The sequence below is a fragment of the Misgurnus anguillicaudatus genome, chromosome 22 (genome assembly GCF_027580225.2).
Source record: "Misgurnus anguillicaudatus chromosome 22, ASM2758022v2, whole genome shotgun sequence".
NCBI lineage: Eukaryota > Metazoa > Chordata > Actinopteri > Cypriniformes > Cobitidae > Misgurnus > Misgurnus anguillicaudatus.
Genome location: NC_073358.2, coordinates 12,155,537 through 12,183,215, shown reverse-complemented (window position 1 = coordinate 12,183,215; position 27,679 = coordinate 12,155,537). Strand labels below are relative to the sequence as shown.

Sequence of the window (27,679 nt, the reverse complement as noted above, 5' to 3'; positions counted from 1 at the left end):
GTATTCGAAAAAGAATCAAAAAATTACGTGACTATATAATGAAATAAAAAGGTATTTCACGGGCTTGCCTGCACGGCCAGAATTGCCTCGAGGATTGCCTTTGTGTTCATCAGAACATAGAGATTTATACAGGTTTGTAACAACATTAGCATGACTAAATGATGACACAAGTTTTATTTTTGGGTGAACTATCCCTTTAAAACTTTGGCCGTGGCTGTATCCCATCTAGCCCTAAACCATTCGATCCCAGGTCTGTTAAATTACCTTCATTACCAAATAGGCTATGTCACACACAAAACGTGTGACTTGTCGATTGTAAAAAGATAAATAAAACCGCACGTTTCTGCAAACAAAGCTGCTTTGCTTGTTATCTCATGGTTATTTTCCTGGGCATGAACTGACTGAACGTGACAAAAAATCTTAAATATGTTTCGCCGGCAGTTCACTAGCTTTTAAGACACATTTATGATAGCTAAAAGTGATGCATAGGCGAAGGGAATACCCCCTGAATCTCTTCCGTCAGTTCGTGGGCTGTGTGAGATCATAGTGAAACAGACGCTCAGAAGAGGCGACGATGCGCGAGTGTTCGGATGCTTTATATCTCTCTCTTGCCTTTTATTTCACTCTGGGTACAGTAAATGCTTTCACTTTTATATATTTACAAACTCGCGTGCTATTGTATACAGTGCTTTGCTATATTGTAAATATGGAAGGTTGCTTTCTTAAACTTAAAATAGTTTTATTAATCGAAGGTTTCTTGTCTCTCTGCACAGCTATTTCTAAAGCAACAGGTAAGTAGCCTACTTGTTAGTCTGTGATATATGCGTATATATGTACAGTATGTGTCTGTTAAGTGGCAACTGAATATTTGCATGATTAGTTTTAATACTTGACTTTTCTCAAAAGTATTAGCCTATGCTCCTGCTTAAAAAATAATGGCTCTTCAGTGGTTGCAGTATCTTCAGCAAAAATCCATTTTCTAAACATTTTCTGATAAATAGCGTTCTTGAGCTGGTTCTTTTGCTTTAGATATTACATTACATAAGTTTATTGTTTTTTCTGTACCAGCACTGATAGTTTTCTTAAAAGGTTTAAACTGTTTAACTTTTTAGGATCCTGTGACTGCGGCAGACCACCCTGTACAGTAAACACAAAATGTAACTTCACAGAAGGTAAGAATGACCTTTAACAACTCATAATGTAATAACTGAGTAATAATAACTGCACATAAAATAATATGTACTACATTATTAATGCAATAAAAATTCACAATGTAATCATTTTCTCAAAACCTAATAAAATATTGAGTAACAAAAAATATGAGAAATTTATTACACTATAAATTCATCAAAATATGTTCTTAATGTTATAGTTTTAATGTTTTGGTTTTAAAAACCAAAACATTGTATTGTACTGCATTCCTCTATTTTTGGATTAGCCTACACTTTATTTTATGATGTCACTGTTACAGTGTAATTATACATATAAAGTGATACACTGTACAAAAATTCTGTAGAAATGACAATATTACTGGGTATTACTGGCAACTAGCTGCCAGTAACTTACTGTAGATTTTAAATTTTTGTTATTTACTGGCAACAGTTTGTTCAAAGCTAAATAAACATGAAACATTTTCAGTCTTTATCTTCTACAGTAAGTTACTGGCAACCAGCTGCATAATTACAGCAAATTTTTTACAGTGTAGTTCACCCCAAAATAAAAATTCGGTCATAATTTACTCAGCTTTCTGTTGTTTTAGACCTGTATAAGTAATGTGGATGGTAAGCACACAGTTGACGGTACCTATTCAATTCCATAGGAGAAATACTATGAAGCCAGTGGGTACCGTCCGTCAACTGTGCGTACCATCTTTTATCAAAATTTCTTCTTTGGTTTAAACCGAAAAAAGAAACTCATGCAGGTATAAAACAACATGAATGTGAGTAAATTATGACAGAGTTTTTTTTTTTAAGTATACTGAGTTTTAATAATTAACAACAAGTGAGGAGTTCAGATACAAAAAGTCAACAAGTGCATCTTACATGTTTTCCTGTAAATAAGCACTTTTAATCAGGCTGATATGTTTAGGTTCAGTCATTTTACTTCATTGGCAAGGGAAAGGTTATAGATGTAACATGTAGTCCAAACAGCATACGATGAAGATCTAAGTACAGATAACTTTAATAACACATAAGATAATAACATAAATCCGTGGCATGGCATGGCAAGACAAGACAATAAACACAAAAGACATGATCTCTACACAGTACAATAAACAATTACCGACAAAGGACCATGAGGCAGTTAGGGCCTGGGCCTAATAGCAGCGGCTCAGACACACCGGCAATGTCCTCTGTGCTCTTGGTTTCATCCCTTCCTACCCTCCCCCAAAAAATATTTAAAGGAGCGACCATCTTGGCTGTGGGCTCTGGCATGGCGGGATCTTGGGAACAGGTTCAGGTTTGGTGACCATCTTTGGAACAAGTTTAGGCATGGTGTTGGTCATCTTGTGAACAAGTTTAGGCATGGCGGCAGCCGTCTTGGGAACAGGTTTAGATGTTGTGGCGTCCTACTTGGGAATACATTCAGACTTGGTGGCGGCCATCTTGGGTGTGGCAGATGGCTTAGGAAACTCGGGTTCATGGGCTGCAGTGATTTATGTGGGCACTGTAGTGCAGTGTGTGGCCCAAACACACTACAACACTGTTGCCACCACCGGTAACACTGCAGACAGGGAATATATCTCTGCTGCCTCTGAGGATACCTGACTTGGGGCCATTTGCGTAGCAGGCTAGACGTGAGCAGGCTGTATCAAGGCAGACTTGACGTGAGCAGGCTGTATCAAGGCAGGCTTGATGTGAGCAGGCTGTGGCAAGGCAGGCTTGACGTGAGCAGGCTGTGGCAAGGCAGGCTTGATGTGAGCAGGCTGTATCAAGGCAGACTTGACATGAGCAGGCTGTGGCAAGGCAGGCTTGATGTGAGCAGGCAGAGGTATAGCAGGCATGATGTGAGGATGTTATGGTATAGCAGCCATAACATGAACAATTCCAGACATGACAGTAGGGGCGTGGAGAATCTTTTGTGTGATTTCCTGAACTTCACCCACAGTAAGGTTAGATCCACATGTCCACAAAACAAAATCAATATATTTCACTATAGACCAGTGGTTAAGCTAATTTAAAGCGAAACTATGTGATAAACATACGTGCTGAAAGCATTTGGTTAATATTATTGTTTAATTTTTTATCATGTAGCTACAATGTGTTCATAATGTAGTAAATTTCTCATATAATAACGTATTATAAAAAAATCATTATTAGATTATGAAAAAAGGTTATTATGAGATCAAGACTTTTTTATGTTTTGAGAAAAACTATTACATTATGAGCATTGTATTTAATGAATAATGTCATATTTATTACATTCTGTGCAGTTATTACATTACAGGGCCATTGTGAATATGTAAAAATGTAAAATAAAACGATTAACCCTTTATTGTTCAATAGAAAATATTTATTTGCAAGGTTTTCAAATGCCCTGTTCAATTTAAGGTTTCTTGACTGCTATTTTCTTTTTGCAATTGTATATATCTCATTTCAAAGGAGCTAATGATTTTACATGCTATATAAAAAATGGAAAACAGTTTTACATCTGTGAGTGGAAACCCGGAGATATCTCAACCTCATACACACTCTGCATTAAACAGTAAGTGAAAAGTAATGATAATATCAACTATTTTAGGTTATAACCTCTAGCTCGCTTGTGTCCATCCATTTTTAAGTTTAACAGTGCTTATTATTCCGTTTGAAAAGAGAAACATTTGGAGAGATACCTGGAATCCATACTATTTGTTTTCTGTGTATAGGAGGAAGTGCAAATGTTTAAATGTTTTAAAGAAGAACACAACTTCAATCGCAGGCAAAATCCCTGTAATAGAAAATGTCAACAACATGAAAGCTTATGTTATTGCAACAAGTGAAGATCAGACAAGCTGTACCTACAAAAGTTTAAGTGGTGATCCATCAAATATGAGTATGTAACTTATTTAACTATGTAAATACATTGATTTATTGATAAATAACACATCTTAATATTATAGTAATAAACATATTTTTTATTACCTGTTGAGTTCGACCTACCTGTATGCAGACATTACTCATTGACTTGAAAAGTAAAAATTATATATATAAACTGCTTTAAAATTCAGACAGGATTAGTGATTCCACATTAAGATGTTTTTTCTTTAATTTTAGGTATTTGCAGTCCTCCATCAGCAGTAGTCTTTGAAAGAAAATTAGGAAATATGTCTGTTCAAGTAAAATGGGAAGCTGAGAGTCTTATAAAAAAGTTCTCTGTAAAGTACAGAGAGTTCAAACCTAAAGCGGAGTGGAAAGAGGTAAATATCAATAACAATACTTACAGAATCTTACTGTAAAGTTCCAATTATCTGTTTTATTAATTGTTACAGAACACAATCAATCCTTTAACAAATGCTAATTTAAATAATATTTTATGACAAAATGTCTTATTTTGTTGATGTGCTACTGCAAACATTTAGTGTTAAAGAATACCCATTTATCTCGCTAACAAACATACATCTCTGTTTAATGGAGTTCTGGCTACTTTTTTTTTTTAATTGTAGAATTGTTGTGTGAGAATTGATCAACCCAGCATAACAACCCTCCCCACATACAGTGTACAATAAAAGTGTGGGTTACTGTACTGTATATTAGATGGGTGTGGTGTGGCTGGGTGTGGTGTGGCTTTGTGGTTAAAGATCTGGGCCTCATAGCTAAAACCTAGCATGGGTTTAACCTAAATGAATGTGTATGCATAAATAAAAGTATTCCTACTTTATTAACTGCATAATCTGAATAAAAAGGGTCTTCCAAAAGTGGCACCCCCTCTGATATATAATAAATATTGCAGTGCATTCCAAACAGCATGGACAATGTCTTAGACTAATTTAATGCATGGTCTAGAAAATTAATATTATTTAATAAATAAATTAGTTGGTTGAACACAAATGTGTTCCAATTTTTAGATAACACTTTGATACAGTATTGCAAAAGGTATATCTTTATTTGTGTGAGTGACTCAGTATACAGTATCAATTAGGGGGAAAACAAAACAAAAAATGCATTGCCAGAAAAGCAAATCGATTGCTTAAGCACGCAAATTAAGCATGCCAAGTTATTCTTACGTGTGCATGGCAGTTCTGTACAAAATATTTTGTAATGTGCTCATTTCAGTCTATGGAATTACAGCAAACTATGTTTTTCCCTTTTCCTCTGTAGCAACTATCTATAAACAATATAGAATGTTATATATGGAATCTGACATCTGTTCTGCCATATGAGATGCAAATACAGTGCATTCGAAATGAAAAATGTTCCCAGTGTCCTCCTGGTGAGGTCATCATTGTCCCACGTGGTAAGTTGAGTAATTTTATAAGTATACAGTATGTTTTTTATGGGCTGTTTAGAGTTTATAATTTCTGACACACACGCGGCATAGACTAGCAAGAAAACATTCTATTACGTTCATGTATACTTTCCCTGCCTCTGTCTTATTTTCACAGATACACCCTTTTTATTCAATTCCAAGTCATGCATAAATAACTCATTGACCTAATCAGCTCTGCATCACCAATTACTCATTATAGGTCCAATTAAACAGCAAGCCAGGCCACTCAAGCCACCTCTTGTGCTTTACCATCATATAGACCATTTTGCAAGATGTAAACAACACTGGTCCAGAAACACTTCCTGTTTCAGTTTGTAACTGTTTTCTTTATTTCACATACACACTTAAAAAACAAACTTTTTGGTATAGTAATATTTATTAGATTAACTCTCATAATTTCTACATAATAATATTAACATTTATTGAGAACTAGATTTTTCTAAGTAAAATGATGATAAATACACAATTAATTCATGTAAAAAATGAACTGTGTGGGAATAGTAAGTCGTATTAGATATTTTCTTGTATTATTTAACTGTTTTATAGTCACTGCGCATAGTCCTAAAATAATTAAGTACATTTTAATCAAAATCTTTACCAGATTCAAGTAAAAAAATCTTAGTTCATTTAACTTAAAAATATTAAATCCATTAAACTAAAAATTCAAGTAAAATGTACTTAAATTTATTTGCACATGTTGTAAGGAATACCCACGATCCTTTGCGCCTGAATATTTGTATTTTTTTAAGCTTCATCACAGAATAAGAACTGGTAAGAACTTTAACTACTTAAATATTTGTTAGTAAAATGTCAAAATGTTTTAAGCTCTTATATTATTGATGTTGTATTGTTGTAAATTATCTTTTTGTGAAGTCACCATTCAGATGATCAGTGTTTCTTTACATGAACCCTGTTTTCAGAACATTATATTGTAATTCTCTCCACAGTGCTGTCAATGCATGTCAAAAACGCAGTTTGTGTGCGTTTCTGTTCAGAATCAAGTTTATTCAATGACTGACTTGTAGTCAGTCATGATTTTTTTTTGTTATAATGCCTTTATAATACTAAAAATAACTAGGTCCATGAAATAGCAAACAGAAAATATGATTTATTTAATATTTTTAGGACAGCAAAACTAATAGACTTTACCTAAACGATTAAAATAAATCTAACTGCTAAAAAAATAATGAAGTAACATTTACTTAATTAATTAACATATGTTTTATCATGCATTATTAAGTAAATTTTATTTGATTTTAGTAGGTAAGTTTTACTTTAAAAAAGCAGTACATTTTACTTAAAAAAGTTTGGGCAAATTGTTACGAGGATTTTTTTAAAGTAAATTTTACAAGTTGTTTTTTTCAGTGCAGTATAAAGAAAACATCTTGTTTGTTTAACTTTTTTATTCGGCTCTATATGTCCTGTTGGTTATATTTTATCCCAATGTTTATTTAGTGTTAAAAAACTGAAACAGGAAGTGCTTCCCCTGCCGAAAAAAAACAGCACAGACCAGCATAATTCCCATGCTGGTCCATGCTGGTTTGGTGCTGGTTTAGCATACCAGAACACAACATATGCTGGTCTTGCTCATGGTATGGCCAGCATGGGGTGCTGGTTTGGTGCTGTATTACACATTTCTAGTAATGTCATCTAATCTGGGTTAAGAGTGCATTGGAAGAAATTAAAACATTAAGTACATTAAACTTAAAATTAACTGTTATTTCAAACAGGCAAAAGTAACACTTTTAGAGCAACGAGTTTCCATAAATTTTTTAGGTTCAATCAACCTGTATGGGCTTACAGTGTGGTCACCGGAAAACCAGCACTAAAACACAACATATGCTGGTCTTGCTGGTATGCTGTTTTTTTCAGCAGGGTCTGGACCAGTGTTGCCCACATCTTGCAAAATGGTCTATTAAAAACTTTTAAGCTTCCTGAGATGTCAATATTTTCCCCATAAATGCTAGGGTGACCACACGTGCCATTCTTCCCGGACACGTCCTGGCGTGGATTTCGTGTGCGTCTTCCGGAAGTTATATTTGTCGACCACATACATCATTGAGGTTTATTATTACAGGTTCTATTTCAGAAAAGCATTTTAAGGTAAGAATGAAACTCAATTGTATGTCTTATGTTTTTGACTGAAATGTGAGAACCTTGATGACATATGTGGTCAACAAATACAACTTCTGGAAGATGCACCTGAAATCCTGGACAGGATGCGTCCGGGAAGAATGACACGTATGGTCACCCTAATAAATGCTGAAATTACTGTTTTCGAAATGCAAGGGGTTTCTGTGGCTGTACAATCCTAGATATTAAAGGGATAGTTTACCCAAAATGAAAATTCTGTCATTATTTACTCACTCCCATGTTATTTCAAACCTGTATAAATGTCTTTGTTCTGATGAACACAAAGGAAGATATTTTGAGAAATGTTTGTAACCAAACCGTTTGTGGACCCCATTCACTTCCATAGTAGGAAAAATATACTATGGAAGTAAATGTTTGGTTACAAACATTTCTCAAAATATGAAGAGTTTGGTTCCAAAACGCAATAAACGCCATTTTTGGTTACTGCCAAAATCAGTATTATATCAGGTCAGTATTTAAAAGTAAATTCTTAATTTTACGCAAAATCCAATATCCGCCGTGTTATTCTGTCATCTTTTCTCCCTTTTTCCCAAAACGCAATAAATGCCACTCCTCCTTTTCTACAGAATGCAATAAATTCGCTCCACAAATTACAGCGCACCATTCCACGCATTGCAAACAAACAATGGCGGCGCTTGAGTACACGGAATCTTGGTTTTCCTCATCTACTTTGTACTTCGTGATCAACAAATAAACAAAAGCAAAATAATACTTTAATGGCATTGATAAACCTGTGATGGTTTTCTGTGACAGGAAAGAAACTTAAGCCATCCACATCTAATAATTTACGCGAGAGGCACTCGGGAGACGGGTGCTTGTTCTCCTGACAGCATCAAGTTTCTGTCATCCTAATTGACCCCAGGGGATCTTATCAAAAACTCAACGAAAATCGAGCAGGACCAAAACATTTTACAGCTGATCGCTGTGAAAAATGTTAGGCGACAACGTCAAGTATAACCGCAGCAATGACAGTGATCTTAATATGACAAAGTAGGTGTTTTGATTAATGCCATTAATGTTTATTTTTTTTTAATCAGTAGTCAACTAAATTAATATGACATGGCAAAGATAAATGCACATTTATATATTGATTGAATAGATTTATAGCATTTAAAAAAAAAACTTGTCATGGATTTATTGCATTTTGTGACAAAAATAATTTGTTTTTATAAGTAATCTTTGAAAATCAAGTTATGGACTTGAATTTTTTTATGTTTTTATAACCTAAAGATGCTATGTGAAAGTTTGTAACAGAAAATAGTGGTTTTCATCTTGTCACTTTCTTGGTATAGAAAACACGTTTTTACCGAAATTTGTCAAAATGGATTTATTGCGTTTTGGAACCAAACTCTTCATATCTTCCTTTGTGTTCATCAAAACAACAAAATTTATACAGGTTTGTAACAACATGAGAAAGTAAAGGATGCAAGAATTTTTATTTTTGGGTGAACTATTCCTTTGAGGGACAGGTTCGGTGTTTTGCACTTGGAGCCCTGTTTTCAGATTGTTTGTGATGAGATGGACAGTTTTGACTGAAATTTCGACATATGCGGCTGGCCCGAGAATTTTCGGGTGTTTCTTGTATCATCTCCCACCTCTATAATGGCTATATAGGTGCACTGGAACAATCCTTCCTAAAATGCATTAAACTTTCGTTTACAAAGACGTGAAACTCATCGAGTGGTCAGGGGTGTTCACGGATATGCTCACACAAAAATCACTGCAAAAGATGCATTGTTTAATGCATTTTAGGAAGGATTGTTTCAGTGCACCTATATAGCCATTGTAGAGGTGGGAGGTGATACAAGAAACACCCGAAAATTCTCGGACCAGCCGCATAAGTTGAAATTTCAGTCAAAACCGTTCTATTTCATCATAAACAATCTGAAAACAGGGCTTTAAGTGTAAAATACCGAACTTGTCCTTTAAGCACGTGCTGTTAAATTTGTGATTGGGTGTCAGAAATTACAAATGTACTTCTGCTTCTAAATTACACGTGTGAAACGTTTGTCTAATCAGTGTTAAAATAATATTTTACAAAGTATATTACACAGGGTTAAGCACTGTAATAACCACTCCTGTGATTTGAAATAGTCCCTTATATACCATTGTTCACTATTCCCTACATTACTAATAATGTTCACTTGAAGAAGTGATTTTCAGTGCGAACTTCAAAATGCATTATAAATATTCTCAAAGTCTATGAGCATTATTTCAGTAGCGTTTTTGCACCTATTGAATGGCTCTGCAGGAAAGGGAAGCCACACAAAGGTGCCAGAAAAAGACAAGGATGTCTCAGATGCTGAAGACTGTTTTGATTATTCATTTTTTTTTGTGTTAGGTGGTTAGGGGATAAAACGTTATTTTTTTAATGGGCAACACACTATTAGAAAAAAGGTACAACTGTTCAATCTAAATTCTGCTGGGTTGTGTTAAATCCAATGCTGGATAAATATTGTACAGAACACATGACAATGCTGGGTTGTTTTAAGTCATGGTTGCGTTAACAACAAACCATCATAGTTTTTTTTTATAACTCAACATGTGAATTGTCCAATATTTACCAAGCATTGGGTTACCTGAGTGATTTACACCTTTGAGGTACCAATATGCACCTTTTAGGTACAAAAGTGTACTTTTTAAAAAGGTACCAACCCAGTGACAACATTTGTACCTTTTTCTGAGAGTGCACTCTACTGTGACTTTTTTCTTCTGCCTTAAAGGTGCAGTGTGTAAATTTAAGAGGCATCCAGTGGTGTGGTTGCAAATTGCAACCAACAACTCAGTTTACAGCTCACCCTTCGCTTTTGAAATGCATAGAGAAGCTTCGGTAGCCGCCACAGGACAAACATATCACTGTTAAAGATAACGTTGTAAAAAAGTTTGTCCGTTAAGAGCTTCTGTAAAAAACACAAAATGGCGACTTCCATGTAAGGGGACCCTCTGTGTATGTAGATAAAAACGTCTCATTCTAAGGTAATGAAAACATAATGGTTCATTATGAAATGTCTTTATTCACCCCTGATAATATAGTTTTGTATATTCTTTTGCATTTCTGTCAAGAGATCCTTCTAAAAATTACACACTGCACCTTTCATTTAAGTTTTAATTTTTACTATTTTAAAAAATGTGATTCAAAATAGTACCCCTATATACCTTTGTTCACTATTCCCTAATATAGGACACTTGAAGATGTTATTTTCATTGCGAACTTCAAAATACATTATGCATATTCTTTAGGTCTATGAGCATTTTAAGCAGCATTTTTGCACCTATTGAATAACCTTGCAGGAAAGGGAATGGTCCTACAAGAAAAGGGAGGTCACACCTAGAATAATGTTATTCCATACCAAAACTTTCTCACTTCCTATTGTTTACAAAGATAATCCCACCTAAACATTACACATTACATCTGGCCAATCAGTTTTGCACAGATTACTCAATCCATCTTTACTGTTTGATAATATAATAAATGTATTTTCATAATGTTCTCCTCAGAACTTATGGATGCCCCATACATTCAGCATGAGATTCAAGACCATGTAAAGGATCCAGTTGTATTAGCAGGACAAAGAAAAGTGATTGTAAAGTGGAAGGTACTTTTCCCAAACCACATATTTATTTTATTACGTTTTACTGGTTTTGGTAGTCAAAACAGAGGCGTTCCAGCATTGAAGGACATCCGGGGCTTAGCCCAGACCATATTAAATAGAGGGATAACTCAAAGAGTGTATAAAGTGTATAATATCTGTAGCATATAAAAGTGTACTCACCTAATCGTGGCGGGTCGCAGGAGTAAAATGTCATAAGAACTTTTATCTTTCCTCTCAAGTAGATTTTTGCACGTGAGTTTTACTCAGACATGACCTGAATGAGCTGATGATGTCACAGAACCGACAAAATTAGATTTTTAAACTGCTGCGCTGAAGGAATAACGATCAAATGGTAAATAAACTGTATACCTACTGTATAACCATCTTATATCATATATGTACCATACAGGACGTCTAAAAGATAATAAAAAACGGAACATCTCAAACTAAATATAAACATATTGCTGCTGGAGACTTGCCATTGGCTGTTGTAATTGAATAAATAATGAGGTCAGTGTAAGAAAGGATTAAAGGGCTATTTTGGGGATGTTTTTATAAATATTATTTTGTTTATTATGGTATTATGTTTTATATTATTACGTTTAATATAATAATAGAGACAAAGCGCAGTTATGCTAATTTGAAAACCACGCACACCGGGGGGGAAAACAATCCAACCGTCTCCATTGAATTTGTATTGCGAGAGGCCACCTCCTTGTCATTTCTGGCTTATAACAAAAAACAGAATAATGCCTAAAAGCTGCTGTGTGACAAGATGTACAGCTAACAAAAAACACAGAAATAAGTTTTTATAAGCTGTCGAGCCATAAAACCCAGCCTTTAAAGGCGCAAAAGAGGATGTTTTCACCGACTAAGAATCCAAAGACCGTTACTGGGTTTTTTAAATGAGCGCATGCGTAAGAACAGCCCCCCTCCTTCACAGTTCATTTCTAGGGAACGCCTTCCAAAACTTGTGCACGAGTATTTGAACACGAGTGTTTGTTTACCACCGGCATATGCTGTGTCGCGTCAGTGGATTCATTATGTGAAATGATAAGATAATAAACACATAAGACGTTAGATCAGTCGACGCTACTTCCATTTCAACTAGCATGTAGCAGACTGGTCACTGCCTTACAACTACAGTACAAGAACAACGTCAATATACCTGAATAAAAAAAACAATAATAATTCCACAAAGAAAGAATAATCACTGTTACCTGTCGAGAAGAATTTTTGCGAACTGCGCGTCTGTCTTAACACCTCTCTGTTCCTTCATTGCTCTCCAGCGTTGAAATGTTTCTTCAATAACGACTCTGGTTACATTACGTTTTTCTGACAATTTTCCCCCTTTCAAGAAGGAAAGCAGGATCGACAAGGAAAACAATGCCCTATGTGCATGTGTCGCCTGTGTAAAGTTACTGGAGCATGCACGTCTCTCACAAGAAACGTAATGGCAGTGATTGACAAGGCAGAGGGCTAATGATGATTGCGATGATTGCGTCAACGATTGGCTGATGTTTTTAAGGCCCTACCTTGTGCAAAGATGACATATATTAATATTATTACTTTCAGTGCACCTAATAAATAGTCTTTTATCAGTTAGTAAAGACAGTTTCAAGTAATATTGCAAAAATATATCAAACAAAACATCCTCTTTTGTGCCTTTAAGGAGAAAAAAGTGGATCTCCGACAGTTCTACTAATAGGAGTACTATAAAAAGCGCCTGTTTCCACTTTTGTGTCTTTAAACGCTTGGTTTTTGGGGTCGACAGCTCATAAAAACTTATTTCTGGGTTTTTTGGCTTGTACACCTTGTCACACATCAGCTTTTAGGCATTATTCTGTTTTTAAGTTTTATCTGTAAATAAGTTTTTATAAGCTGTCGACCCCAAAAACGAGCGTTTAAAGACCCAAAAGTGAAAACAGGCAACTTTTCAAAATACATTTCGGGGCTAAACTCAAAACATTCGGGAAAATCGCCTGGCTACGGCCCTGAGTCAAAACATCCTAAACTAATGTGTGCAAGATATTCATACTGAAATTAGTTTTAAAATGTAGTTCTATCTTGAAGGATTTAATTGGGCCAAATAAGAATCATTTAGGGGTGAAATAAGATCCTACAGGCTAAACTACATTTCCTATTTCTATTGTTTATTTTTATCACAATTAGAGTTCATTTAGTTGGATCTTATTTTATTATTATTAAAGTCACTGTAAAATAAGATATTAAATGTGAGTTTGTCACACCACAGACAAATGTATTATTAACCACCCAACCAAATTTGAATGCTGGGAAAAAACGGCAAATAAATTAAATAAGTTTAGAAAATAGGCAAGATTCTTTACTCTCAAGCGGAGGGGCTCGCCGCTGTCTGTGCAAAAACCAGGCCCACAACAAAGTTGTCTCTCCCAACTTTTAAATAGGTGTGTTCGACATCGGCTGCGGCTGGATGTAACCTATCAGCGAGATGATTAGTAAGATGTAAACAAAATAAAAAGTGAATTGTTTTGAATGTCCGTGTATGAGCGTGAGCATTAGGCTTATAGCATCTGTTTTTACAAGAATAAAGTTCAACATAAGCATATAAATACCAATGTAGTGGGGTCTACGTTTTTTATCCATTTTATTTTGATGAACATTACACAATATAACATCGCAACTACATCAAAAGAGCTTTAACTGTTATAAAATACAGATTTGTGAGCATTGGTGGAACTGAGGGCGTAAAAATAAACACGCAACACACGTGATTGTTATCATGCGGTGAATCCGACCAATCATGAAACAGCTGTGTTGTCATTACAGCCCGTGCAGCTCCTCTTGGCGAACTGCGCTGGCTGACTCAGGCAGCTGATCTCGAATCGCTCTCGCGGTACGTTAAAGCCATATGACACAGTCACGTGCCTTCAGCGCCAGCTCAAGTCGGACAAAATTACTAACCGGCATGCACTGCTTCAAGTCAGCTGCCGATGGGTCGAACACACCTCATAACTATACAACCGGAAAGGATGCTCGTGATTGGGTTAGGGGCATCGCCATGTGCGGTGGCTCAAGTGTGTTATTTAGCCACTGTTTTAACTCGGACCAAATAATCCTGAACACAAATGGCGAAAAACTGTTTAATGGTCTAATGCTGCGTTTACACCAGCCACGTTAGAGGCATCAGGTGCAAGTGATTTCAATGTTAAGTCAATGTGAAGACCCGTTGACGCGTGTCTGGAGGTTTCGCGGCATGAATGAGGCGTTTAGCGTGGCGCGGTAGACGCGATTGCCGTGATGTGAGCGTCTGGCGCGAATTGAGCGTCTGGCGCGATATGCCCGAGTTGAAAAATTTTACATTTGGCAGATTTTCGCGCCGCATTAACCAATCAGGAGCCTGCCAATTAAACAATCAAGGAAGGCTTGATATTGTCCGTGAGCAGTCACCCGGAGCTATACGACACAAGTTCTTATTTCTATAGAGACAGGAATAAAAAGGACCTCGCTTGGAACACTCTCAGAAATAAAGGTACAAAAGTTGTAAATACACATTTCACTTTTGAGTCACGTGACGTTTATCGACCCACGGCATTTCTGCCGTTTTTTAAACTATTATCCCCCTGTAGTAAGGTGACTAAATACAAACTGGTAACTCTCTTGATAAATGCAAACAATTTGCAACATCAGCCATCTTGCAAACAGACAACCGCATAGTACTTGCCCCTCTCACAAGAAGCGGATTTAGCCTCTGACGCGCGTCAAATGCTTGCTTTTTCTGCGCATCTACTTCGCTCTAGACACGCAAATGCATTCAAATTGTTCAAGCGGCAAACTAGGCGCGGTAGACGCGATTTTGACGCCTCAAACGGGGTTGGTGTAAACGCAGCATTTCTCTCCAATTTACAACTACATATAGTTTACAGTGTTTTTGGCATTTTTCCGCAATACATTTCTGACATAATGTTTTTGGAAACACTTTTCAAGATTGACTTTACAGAGACTTTAGGTGTATTTTATAAAGTGGATAATGTTGTGATCTCTGTCTAGACTGCTGTGTTTAACTTCTCATTACTGTGTATGGGTGTCACCATAGATTTGCATAAGTAATCATTTTAAAACACACTGCTCTCCTTTCTTTTATATTTAATACTTATACTTATTCATCCCATTTGATTGTTTTAGCATTAAAAAATCCGAACAGGAATTCTCCCCTTTTTCTTTCAGTATGCATACAGTGAGGCTGTGACTTACTACAATGTGACTGTAAGAAAAGTCTGTGGGGAGTCCATCAAGGATGACAGTTTTGCCACCAAAGATGCAACCATCACCCTGTTTCTGTCTTACTCCGGCTACAACATTAGCATCCGGGCCTTCAACAGTGCTGGATCGTCCCCTGCTGCCAGTATAATCATAGACGACATGGATGACTACCTGCAGAATACTCTGGGTAACACTCAAGTTTTTGTAGTTGTGCAAACATATGCATGAATTTGGTAAACCTTTGGGATTCCGTATATAGGCTGCAGTAATAGAAATGACATTATGGGTAAAGGAATTGGTTCAGTTGCATCGAAAAGCTGTGAATTATTTTTGATTTCTTTTTTAGATTGGTATCTCCCATTCAATGTCAGCATAACCAGCAACAACAGTTTCAGTCTGTGGTGGAGCAGCTCCGTCTTAAGTGTGTGTTTCTCTGTAGAGTGGTGGGCAAGAGGACAGATACCAGCTTTCCGATCATTCTACATGGATAGACAGACGACACACAAGGAGATAACTGAGATTACTGAGAGCAGTAATGTTCCTATTTATACTCTAATGAAGAACAAATGAATAAAGTATTACTGTACAGTAATACTATTTGATGATTTGCTTGTTCGTAAAAATTGTTACTTATGCTGCTGTCACATTGGACGTTACGTTCTATTGAGTTACATTCATATGCACGTGCGGCAAACCATGTGAAAAAAACCATTTTGGCACATTTTAAAGTTCAAAATTGGTGAACTCTGATCTCATAAAGACGTGCGACCAATAGATAAAGTAGCAGTGTTGCACAATCCTATTTTGTACAGTATTAACAACAACAACCAAAGCCATTCCAACATGTTGTAGATACATGATGTGTGAATAAAATGCAGCACTTTAGCGTGTTATTATATGCCCGGATATCCAGGGGTCTGAAAATCTGATGTGACTGCAGCATCATCCATTGATGGATTTAATCTCAGACTATATCTCAAAAAGCACCTGAGTCATTGTTTGCTGAATATCCTTCTTACCATAAGACCTAATAAAATAGATGGGTGTGGTTTTGGTGTGAATCATTTCTAATCTCAATAATGCTTTACCACTTGTTATTTGGTCTTTCTTTGCAGCGTTTCAACCCTATGTGAGGTATTACTTCGTCCTGCACACCAGACCATACAAAGACACCTGCAACATGAAAAACATAAATGACAGTGAAATAACCTATGGCACGTCCCAAGCCTACCTCACCGAAGGAAGTCAGTACAAATACTTACTCATTATACAAAAAAAGACCAGTTTGTGAGTTTACATGTTGGCCCAGCTTGTCATGCATTCGTTTGTTGTCTAAAAGAAGTCAAAGAGAACTTTTAAAGCATAAATGTATAAGATATGAGAGTACAGAAAAATGTGCTATACCAGTCAAACTAAATTGTCACATGCAGAAAATGTTGTATTTATAGTCATAGGTACGGTAAGTGTTAAGGTTAACACATTGAGGTGCTAGGGTTACTTTTAAAATGTTTCCACTACCGATTATTTACAGTAATACATGCAGTAAAATATAATCTGAAATGTGTTCCAATAGCCTTCCCAACTAGTTACTTAATTTAATGCATTCTTACTATTAAATGTCTTACTAAAAGAGAAACATTTCCATGATTTGACGTGTATCTCATTTTATGATCATCCTGTTAAAAATACTGGATGTAAGAGATGTGAAGCATTTTAATTTTAAAATAATAAAGTTAATTTTAAAAACAAAAATGTGATTTTAAACAAGTTACAATTTCTACTTTCACCAATGAGTATAACATGATTTGGTATGGTACTAAAGGCTGCATCTGTTTGGCATTTCTCACTTAATGGCTGTATCTTTGTAGCATTTCTCACTTCTCATCTATTCTTACTAAATTTATATACATGTACACCACAGACTGTAGAAAGAACACACAGTAGATAAAACGTATATTGCTAAAATGTCTAACTGTTCACTTTAAGGCTGTACATATATAAATTAGTTCCTCTAGAAACTTCTGGCACTTTACCATACAATGTGACACCATAGGTGCCTTTTTAGTGCACAGTTTGTGAGCGAGCTCTGTATGACAGTTACACCAAATAAATACCAAATAGACTAGTAATCAAAAAACAATGTATTTTGTATGTAACTAATCTGAGTGTAGTTCTCTGTATTCTGACCAACAGATAAATATTTATAAAAAAATTTTTTATTGAAGTTACAACAGAAGAACATAGGTGTATATTTGTCTCACATAAGATAATACTAAAAATACTTTTCTGTTTCTGCTTGCAGTTCCTATCAGTGCTCCTGGAAATGTGACAGTTTTGAACATTACCCAGCATTCCTCAGTGATCACATGGAGCCCTGTACCCGAGGAAGATTTGCGTGGATTCTTGCTAGGCTACAAAATTTACTACATAGAGGATGACACTGAATCATGTAAGTGTAAATTCAGGTATGCTACTAGTAAACAGCATCTTAAAATTCAGGGGAATGTGGAACATAGCTTTCAGTTGGTCAAACAAATACAGAGTGTGTTTATATATATATGTATATATATGTATATCAAATATTTGTGACAAGCGGATACAATAAATAGGCAAATAGGCATTGTTCACTCTCACATACATCTTTTCAAACGCTCTTTTTAAGCATGTGATGCGTTGGTTTATTTAAGTACTGCAATGAGAGTTTACACCACCAACAGGAAGATATAAATCAGCTGCTAGTGATTGACATCATTATTTTTCATTGCCTCTACTGCAAAGTGACAGTGCTTTATTTTTGTTCTCATTTTTAAATCTCAGTGCATTAACTACCACCTACTATTAGCATAAATTATAGGGCTGCCCTTGACCAAAGATTTTCTTAGTCGACTAGTAGGCCTAGTCGTTCATTTTCGCTATTATTCGACTAGTTGCATGTTTATGATATTAATTTATTATTTAAAGATAGGAGGTTGTCTGTGATCTTAATTCCGTGTGAATTGGCCATGTCTGTAATTTTTAAAGTAAAAATTTCCCCGTAAGTGACCTGCCATATTTCGCCAAACGCCAAGGTCCTGTGATCATTTAAGTAGCCATTTTGCGAATCGGCATCTGTGTAATTTGGCCAGGATTTGGCAGGTTCACATATAATGTGAATTTTTACCTATCTTTTCATTTTTGTCTGTTTCTCTGCAGCCAGCTCTGCAGCTGAGCATGCTTAGCACATACTTACTGCGACGCATCCCTCCGCAATTCCTTGTCCAGCTTGAGGGATAACAAACCAGCACTTCTTGTTGTTCATTATATTTTCAGCTTTTAAATGTCTACTCAGTCTCTCCTGTAATCATGTTTCATGATTAATATTCATGATGTGCAGAACCTTTATTTAATGAGATTGCTGAGGCGGAGCTGTCATCCGCATCATCGTTTTAAAAATAGGTAACATAAACAGCAAAAATACCCTTTAGTATAAATCTTTTTTTATATATAGTTTTAATAAGAAACAAATTAAAACCTTACATCTATTAACAGCTTTATGTGCGGGAAGTGCATTGTTTATTTGGCGGCACAGTTCCATAACAATAAGACGAGCACGAGCACTGAGTGAGCGAGAGAGAGGGAGCGAGTGAGACCTCTGCTGATTCACTGTGGCTTATTGTGAAATTACAGAAATGACTCGTTCATTTGTTATGAGTGGATTATTTCCAATTTTTCTGTCACATTCAGTCTAACTGTGACTTCACACCGCCACCGGCGAGAGCGTCAATAAAAGCTCTGGCTGCCCTACTAACAACGAGCGTATGCATTGATGTCACTTTTCCAGGTGACCACGTCGGAACTCGCCCTGTTGAGTGGCAAACACTCAACAAAATGGCTGGTTTTCATTATTATCAGCTTAAATTGAATTTTGTTAGACTTGATAGCAGAGATGGACAATACTTTGTTACATTAGTTAGATTTTCCAAGCATCTGTGCTTTATTAGGATGTTTGGATTGGGAAAAATTTTACTTACTACATTCTAAAGCATAGAATCATACTGTGTATTCTTTAATATTGCATATTAATATTTATTTAATACCTAATTACATTAAAATTGTGTACTTTTACTTGGGTAAAAGTACGTTAATGTACTTAAATATTAAATGTAAAACAAAAACTTAATGTAATAGAGTAAAAATTATGATAATATGCTTTTGAATGTATGTTTTCCAATGGAAAACATGGATAAAATACAAATAGAAAGTAGAAAGTAAAACCTCTGCTTGATAGTGACCCTAGCAACTTATCAACCAACCTGTGGTCTGTAGACGTTGGCATGAACAATCTATTTACTTCTTCTTTTGGTGTTTTTTGTCAGTTTGTAAAACGATAGCTCCGAAATCTTGTTAGTACAGTTTATCGCACAACACCTGTTTCTCATTTAGACGCATTTTCCCTGTGTTTTCACTGTATCACACTGTACTCAGATGCTGCCGCTCTGTCTTTTGCCACTCAGTGGGCGTAACCGCAGGCACTTTCGCCGAAGGTGACGTCAAATGCATACCCTCTATTGACCTTTTGCGAGTAGACGTCACAGTTACGTCACTGCAGGCTGCGCGCGCAATGTGGTGGCAGAAAAACATTGGAAATGAATTACATACAAGTGAAACGATAGCTATTTTGTCAGTATATATGGTTAAATAGCTTTTTTGGCACTCGGTTAAGTGGGATTTCATGCATCTCAGCTTTATCGGTAAGACATCAAACAGCTAACAGCCATTCCGTCGCATAAAGCACATGTCTCTAGGGACGTATCCAGACTGCAATATCTCATCAGACAGTACAGGAAACTTGGGGAACATAGAGGCCATCCTTTTAAAGGAAAAACAACAGCGGGCGAGTCGGCGGCCAGAGAGGAAGACAAAACATTTCATTTCAACGTCTGCGTGGTGATCATTAGCTCTGGAATAAGCTTTGGAATCCTCTCAAGTGGAGGTTTCCGCCTTCCGATTGGTTGCCGCCTAACGTTTCTGCCTTCCAATTGGTTGCCCTTGAACGGTGTCATAGCTCATTACCATAGAGTTGAGCTGATTTCAACTCTCCTCGATGCTCACACTATACATGACGCGCCGCGCAGCTGCTCGACAAAGTTTTGCCGCCGGCTCTCATTGAAAATGAATGACTTCCGGCTACTTTGACACTCTTGCCGGTGGCGGTGTAACGGTACACTTACACAGGGCGAAAGCATTAACGCTTGACGGAAGGCTTGTCTGAAGCGTGGCCAACAGCCAATCACAGGGGCAGCACATGCTCTGTCTTTTCATAAACGTAATTGGCTGGCTCTGCCTAGGTTGTTTGCATGGGGTGATCTGGTTGGCTGACGCTCGTGTTGCCCCTTGAGGGGTTGAGAGGTGTTTGAATTCTGCCACGAGCAACGGCACTGACGTGGCGCCAACGGATCCACAATTCAGTTCGGCAGCGCATGACGTCACCCATTGAAAGTGAACGGGAGGCGTTAACGCTTACGCCCCGTGTGAATGCGCCATAACAGCCAATTACGTTTATGGAAGACCGGAGCATGTGTAGCGGCCACTGTGATTGGCTGTTGGTCACGCTTCAGACAAGCCTTCCGTTAAGCATTAACGCTTACGCACCGTGTGAATGCACCGTTACGGTACATTCACATGGGGCGTAAGCGTTGACGTTTCCTATTCACTTTTAATGGGTGACGTCATGTGTTGCCGAACTGAATTGTGGATCCATCAGAAATGCGTCAGTGCCATTGCTCATGGCAGAAGTTGAACATTTCTCAACTTTTCAAGCGACAACGTGTGCGTCAGCCAATCAGATTGCCTTATGCAAATAACCTAGGCAGAGCCAGACAATTACGTTTATGGAAGACCGGAGCATGTGTTGCGGCCACTGTGATTGGCTGTTGGCCACGCTTCAGGCAAGCCTTCTGTCAAGCGGCATGTGAATGTACCGTAAGATGTGGAGTGCTGAGTTGGCCACGCCCACTTATTTACATTCCTTGGAATACACAGAATAGAAAAATCTGTAAGCCTAAGTCTGACATTTTATTTCACGGTAACGGAATATACCTCCATACCATCCAGCCCTAATGTACAGCACGACCAAATTATGTTGCGAAGTAATATGCATGGTAAAGACTTAATTTGTACTTTGGACCTTAAATGCGATTTTCTCAATATTTAGATTTTTTTCAAGTTCCTGATTTTCAAATCGTTGGATCTTGGCCAAATATTGTCCTATCCTAACAAACCATACATCAATGGAAAACTTTTGCATTTTTATTAATTTAAGTTTTCGGATAATGTATAAATCTCAAAAAATGAACCCTTACGACTGGTTTAGTGGGCCTGGGTCACATAGAATTAGGTGAGTGTCAATCCATTAAACAACACCAGAGCACTTAAAAACATTAGATGCAGTGTTAAAGCATTTAACTAAAGGTAAACCTCAACAAATTTAGGTTTGGTAAGGCAGTTGTCACATACTTGAGAAGATGACCAAGGCCTCTGCTATTGTTGTATTTCCTTCTCTTTTTAAACAAAGTGAGTAAGTAGTGTGCATGTTTAACCAATAGTCAGAGTTAGAGTTTATTCTAGACATATGGTAAAAGTGGTAGTAACCATGTGGTTACAACTTAAAAGTAAGATCGTTTAGTTAGTTGTACAGTTGTGTCTTCTGTTTTGCGAACCTGGCTTGTAAGTAAGGGTGGGTTAGGACCTCTCAAGAATCCTAAGCAAAAATCATGTCTGTAGACCAACTGATCATGCAAATGAATGTATATTTAACTGTAGCCTATTAATAGGATTCTGGATTACACATTTTTTTATCTTAAAGCTGATATTATTGTCTTTGTGCATCATTTAATTCTGACAGTCACTGTAATGCATCCCAGTCTGAACAGCTTTGAGTTGCAGAAACTCAAAAGCAACAGTGCATACCGCGTGCAGCTGGCTGCGTTTACTGCAGCTGGGGAAGGCCAACGCAGTGATCCCAAACCATTTGTTACAAACACGCTGGGTAAAGTATATTTTTTCAATGATTTTAAATTTGTTAAAAAGTACTAAGATGAGGGTTTATATACCTTGATGCTTTTCACCAGTAAATGACATACAGTACAGCATGTGTTAAAAGGGACAGTAAGTAGGGTTTTAAGTGTTTTATTAATCAAAATCGATGTCTTTATTCATAAATACTGTATGTCCTTGTTGGTGTCAAATGACCTCTGATCTGACCAATGATCTGACTTTTCCTTGTAAGCTTAGAATTTCTTTTCTTTACTCATATTGAACGGGTAAGTCCAAGGAGGCTTCCATGTTGTTCGGCTGTATTGATAAACTATAATAGCAGAGAGGGACAAAAAGCACTAGCCTACCAACACGTTTCCACAACGCGTTTTCAATCAGAATACGTGAATCAGTTGAAGTGATCAGTGATTACATAACGGCTACCGTAGTTGCAACACACATTTGGAAAAGCGAGGCGCTAGAGAGCACTATTCGTTTGAATGCAAAATACAATTTCACCACTGGATGAGGAAAATCCTACTTATTGTCCCTTTAAGACGGTCTGTGTTTGGTCTTAATTAGAAAAAGTCTCTCTTTTGACACCATTTGTTTGAATCCTGCAGAATTCACAGCCTTGAACAGCATTATAGCTGCAGTCATCATGGGAATCATCATCCTTTTACTAGCCGTTCACCTCAGCTGTCGACTACTGCACAGGTTCCATTATATACATTTATCTGTCTTAAAAATAACTTGCATATACACAGTGTATTTATTCTGTATCATACTGTTTAGAGCCAAGAAACTGCTTTGGCCCAGTATACCAAATCCCGGAAACAGTAATGCAGTTCAGAAAATCGAAATTGGCCATGAACTGGTAAGCATGTGTTATAAATCAAGTAGAGATTTATTGCAATTGATGCTGAGATCTACATTTATTGGTTGTGTGTTTTACCAGTTGTTCAATGAATGTATAAAAACCATCTTTGTCCATCTTCTACATTATCTATCATCTGCAGAATATCCTTGAGCCACTCATCAGAAAGAAGCTTGAGGAGAGCGAGGCATGTGACCCCAGTGCAGTATGTGTTGTTGAGAGGAAAAAAGAGGCATCTCTTCTCAGCAGCTCTTCAATACTCGAGGCTGCCGTAAGACCCCCCGTCCCCCTCCTCAGTGAAGAGGAAGACAGCACATCCACATCGGAAGACAGCACATCCACATCGGAAGAAATGGCAACCATAGACACCCCAACATTTGAACCGAATAAAGAGTCTGTTCCAACGGAGGACTTTCCTATGAACCTGATTAACATAGAACCTACTTTGAGTGCTTCAATGGACAACGAAGCCCCCGAAAATTCTTCTAAATCTCAAACTGACTTCATGCCAGCATCTCCTGTGAAGCCTGCTGTGGTTTTCATGAGTGACTACACCACTATGGAATTTTTCCAGCAGGTTGCTAGGGCTGGGATCCAGAGTACATCCTTCCAAACAGGACAACAAGGACTTGTTTTCGTAAATCCAGGTCAGGATTACGTTCGTCAGTCATCTTATGCAGAAAATAAACAATGTCATGGTCAAATTTACGAGTGCAAATAAACACCTTTTTGCCAGTATGGAAACCTAAGGATTTTCTTTGAAACCTGACTTTGAGTTGGAGATATTTGTTAACAAATCATGGTGGAAATGAATAGTTTTTCAGGAATAATGATAAAGCTCGCCAGAAATTGAATAATTGGCTATTTTTATTATAATTGTGCAGCATGTACATCTGTATTCACCGGAGGTTAGGTGAATAACAGCTTGTGGCTTGCTCTTTATTGGTCAAAATACCTAATCACTAACATACCTTACAGCTGTATACCTATACACATATAAATGTTGTGTAAATACTGTATAGTTATATATCCCAACTTAAAGGGGACATATTTTACAAGACTTTTTAAAAATGTAAAATAAATCTTTGATGTCCCCAGAGTATGTGTGTGAAGTTTAGCTCAAAATACCCAATAGATAATTTATTATAGCATGTTAAAATGATGTGAGACAAAATGTGCCATTTTTGGGTGTGTCTGCTTAAATGAGCTGAGCCTATATTCTTAGAGCTTCTTAGAATCCATTCAGGGAGCTCATATTTTAAGTGTAAAAATATCTTTGTAGGAGTCTTAGCTTAAGAGTGATTTAGGACCCATCTGAGAGCAACTCTGAACAAGGAAAATACAAAAACGTTTGTTTTTGTGAGGAGGCGGAGCGGACCCTGTTGCTACGTATGACACAGTCTTTTGATACTGTGATTGGCTGGTTGTCTAAGAAGGAAGAAAAAGAGTGCTTTTAAGTATAGGATCTATTATAAGGCATCAGTTTGGTTTACTCTTTTGCCTGTTTCACAGTACACCCCCCCTCCTCTCTCTCTCACGCACACACAACTTCTATTTCTGGTGCTATGACATTTCTGCTCTGTGTTGGAGATGTTAGCATGTCTCCATGCATTGTGTGCAACACTTTTTTTCTCCCTCTTCTTATTTTGTCCACTTTCCCTGCAGTTAAAGAAACTCTTAAGCCTCTTAAAAGTCCTCAATACTCCTAACAAACTTGGAAATTAAAGGGCCGTTCACATTATAATGATACCGGGCGATAACAATACATTTATGCTAATTCACTCGCGCAAATCACTTGCCTTTACTATTTCTTGTAATAAAAACTTGCAATTGTGTACACGTCACTGAATGGTTTATCGTTCATCAGGTGGGGAAAAACCGCTCATAAGTGACGGTATCGTTCATTGTATCTTTAGCGCTATAACTGTGATGTGAACTCCGATTTTCTCTTTAATATAAAACGATTTTTAAAACTATATTTTTTATAGTTATAATGTGAACGGGCCTTAAGACCACTTTTAGAGGTTAAGACTCTTTCTGAATTACTTAATTTCTTTACTAGGATCTTTTCTTTAATTTTAGGGGGAAATGCTAGCCTGGCTAACAGTAGACCAGTCTCATAGAGAATGAGACTTGTGCTGAGTCCCAATTCGCATACTATCTGTCCTAAATAGTATTGCAAACTAGAATTAGTACGTCCCAAATCGTAGTATGTTCAAATGAGTATCCCAAAGATACCCGGATGGTCTACTATTTCCGGTTAGAATTCGAAGTGCACATCAATGCACACTCTAACGGCTAATATTGCACAACCCATTGGTGCGGGAGGGAGGAGCTTAACCACACTGACCCTCTTGTGTATTTGTAGTAATACTGTGGCTGTACAAATGTTAACTTTATTAGTCCAACGAAAAAGAAACATGGTTACTACACTTTTACTATAGTAAAAGCATGGTTCATTTTCATCTGGGTATGTTTGAGTTTTATACATAAGTAGAAAATTAAGTATAAAATACGTTAAACAATAGTTATACTATAAACTTTAAATATTTTGACTTTAAAATAAGTAGCCTTCGTTACACACTTTGCACATGAACGTCAGAACCACCCGCCTCCCAAACGACCTGCGTTTGGTTCTAATGACGCTCTGCTTCACTCCTCAACTTGGTAGAAAACATTGTAAAATGTATTGTGAAAAAAAAACGATGAGGAAAAAAAGATAGGAATAGTAATTAAAATTATATTGGACATAAGTTATAAGAATGAATGAAATATTGTTAACAGTCGTGGTGTGCGTAACTAGGCAACCATGTTTTCGTTCACGTTGCATGACGTCATCGAAGTATGTCCCAGAACGTGCATACTCTTTTGCTACACACTCAAAGGTATGTACGTTTTCCTCACAAAAACAGTACATACTTTTAGGTCGTAGTATAAGTAGGCGAATTGGGACTCAGCATTGGTCTGGGAAACACATGCTAATTTTCTCGTATTTGAGACGTGGTTTACGAATGCCCAGAGCCGCTTATTGGGCGCTAGGAATGTCTATCAAATGCGTCTGTACGTAGCTCATCGCCAATCGTTTCAATTACACCAGATGATGTATGTAGAGCGACATCAATTTAAACGTAAACAACTTTTATCGGTGTGTGTGCACACAGCTGTAATCTATGCTACTAAACCGGTAGCTGTATATTGATATTAAAAAGCAACACAATTTACTGGCACTGCGACAACCACAGTACAGGCATAATGACAATATGATATTAAAAAATACCATTTATAAGTTAAATGGACTTCGTAGACGAAGATGGCTAGCAGGTTGGTCCTATAAAACTCAGTGGCTATCATGTCTTGCCATATCCAAACATCCTTCTTGGACATTAAATTGTTTAACGCCAAAAGTTGCTCTTTTTTAAATAAACTTGCATTCAAAACTACTTAGAACACTATCTAAGGCTGGTTGGATAAACAAAACTGCTTCGGTGTGTCGCATAGACGTCGTGATCGTTTTGCTGCCCCCTCCAAATTCTGTGATTGGTTCTCTATTTCAGGGGCAAAATTGGTCCATAGTTTCCATGCTAGACTTGCAGCGTGAATAAATTTGCACGCAAGGCAGCATGGGGAAACCCAGGCTATGCCGCTAAAGAAACTCTTAAGTCTCTTATAAGTCGTCATTGATACCCCTAACAATTTTGGGCATTAAGAGGCCATTCACATTATAGCGTTAACTATAGCGATAACTATATTAGCGTCCACATCACCGGACGATAATGATACATTTATGCCAATTCACTTGCGCAAACTTTTGCAATTGTTTACTTTAATTGGTTTACCCGTTCATCAGGTGGGGATCTCAATGATATCGTTCATTGCATCTTTATTGTTATAGCTGTAATTTGTACTCCGCCATTCTCTTTCATATAAAACGATTTTTAAAACAATATTTTTATAGTTATTGTTGTAATGTAAACGGGTGTTAAGATGACGAATTTAGAGGTTAAGATGCTTTTTTGAATTACTTATTTTTTTTACTAGGATCTTTTCTTTCATTTTAGGGGGAAACGCACACATTTCTAAAATTTTTCGTAGAATTTCGTCACTAGGAGCAACTCTGTGCGTTAAGATTTTTCTTATATACGGGCATATAAATGACATATTCTTTCACATGCTTGCAAAAAATGGTTTACCATAACTAAGTTACTGTTGACAGAAGCACTGGGGACCCAAGTATAGCACTTAAATGTGACAAAAGTCAAATTTCATGATATGTCCCCTTTAAACTGTATCATACAGTGGGCCCAATAAGTATTTGAAGTAAGTGAATGTCATT

At 36.9% G+C, this 27,679-nt stretch overlaps 1 protein-coding gene across 1 annotated transcript; it reads left to right on the top strand.

Moving 5' to 3' along the window:
- Positions 1-189: 189 nt before the first annotated feature.
- LOC129441161 (interleukin-6 receptor subunit beta) lies at positions 190-25,968 on the top strand. Its single transcript, XM_055200970.2, has 16 exons — positions 190-629; positions 774-791; positions 1,113-1,172; positions 3,603-3,705; positions 3,866-4,032; positions 4,254-4,396; positions 5,298-5,433; positions 11,119-11,216; positions 15,420-15,642; positions 15,802-15,987; positions 16,571-16,699; positions 17,758-17,904; positions 22,339-22,482; positions 23,093-23,186; positions 23,265-23,346; positions 23,489-25,968. Exons 1-16 carry the CDS (start codon positions 575-577, stop codon positions 24,065-24,067), a joined length of 2,364 nt encoding a protein of 787 aa, XP_055056945.2. The 5' UTR covers positions 190-574; the 3' UTR covers positions 24,068-25,968.
- The last annotated feature ends 1,711 nt before the right edge of the window (positions 25,969-27,679 follow it).

Excerpts from the sequence above, each read along its gene's own strand:
- LOC129441161 (XM_055200970.2), top strand. The coding sequence starts at position 575 with ATGCGCGAGTGTTCGGATGCTTTATATCTCTCTCTTGCCTTTTATTTC. Across the intron at positions 1,173-3,602 it reads AAAATGTAACTTCACAGAAG|GAGCTAATGATTTTACATGC; the intron begins GTAAGAATGACC and ends CTCATTTCAAAG. Across the intron at positions 15,643-15,801 it reads CTACCTGCAGAATACTCTGG|ATTGGTATCTCCCATTCAAT; the intron begins GTAACACTCAAG and ends TTTCTTTTTTAG.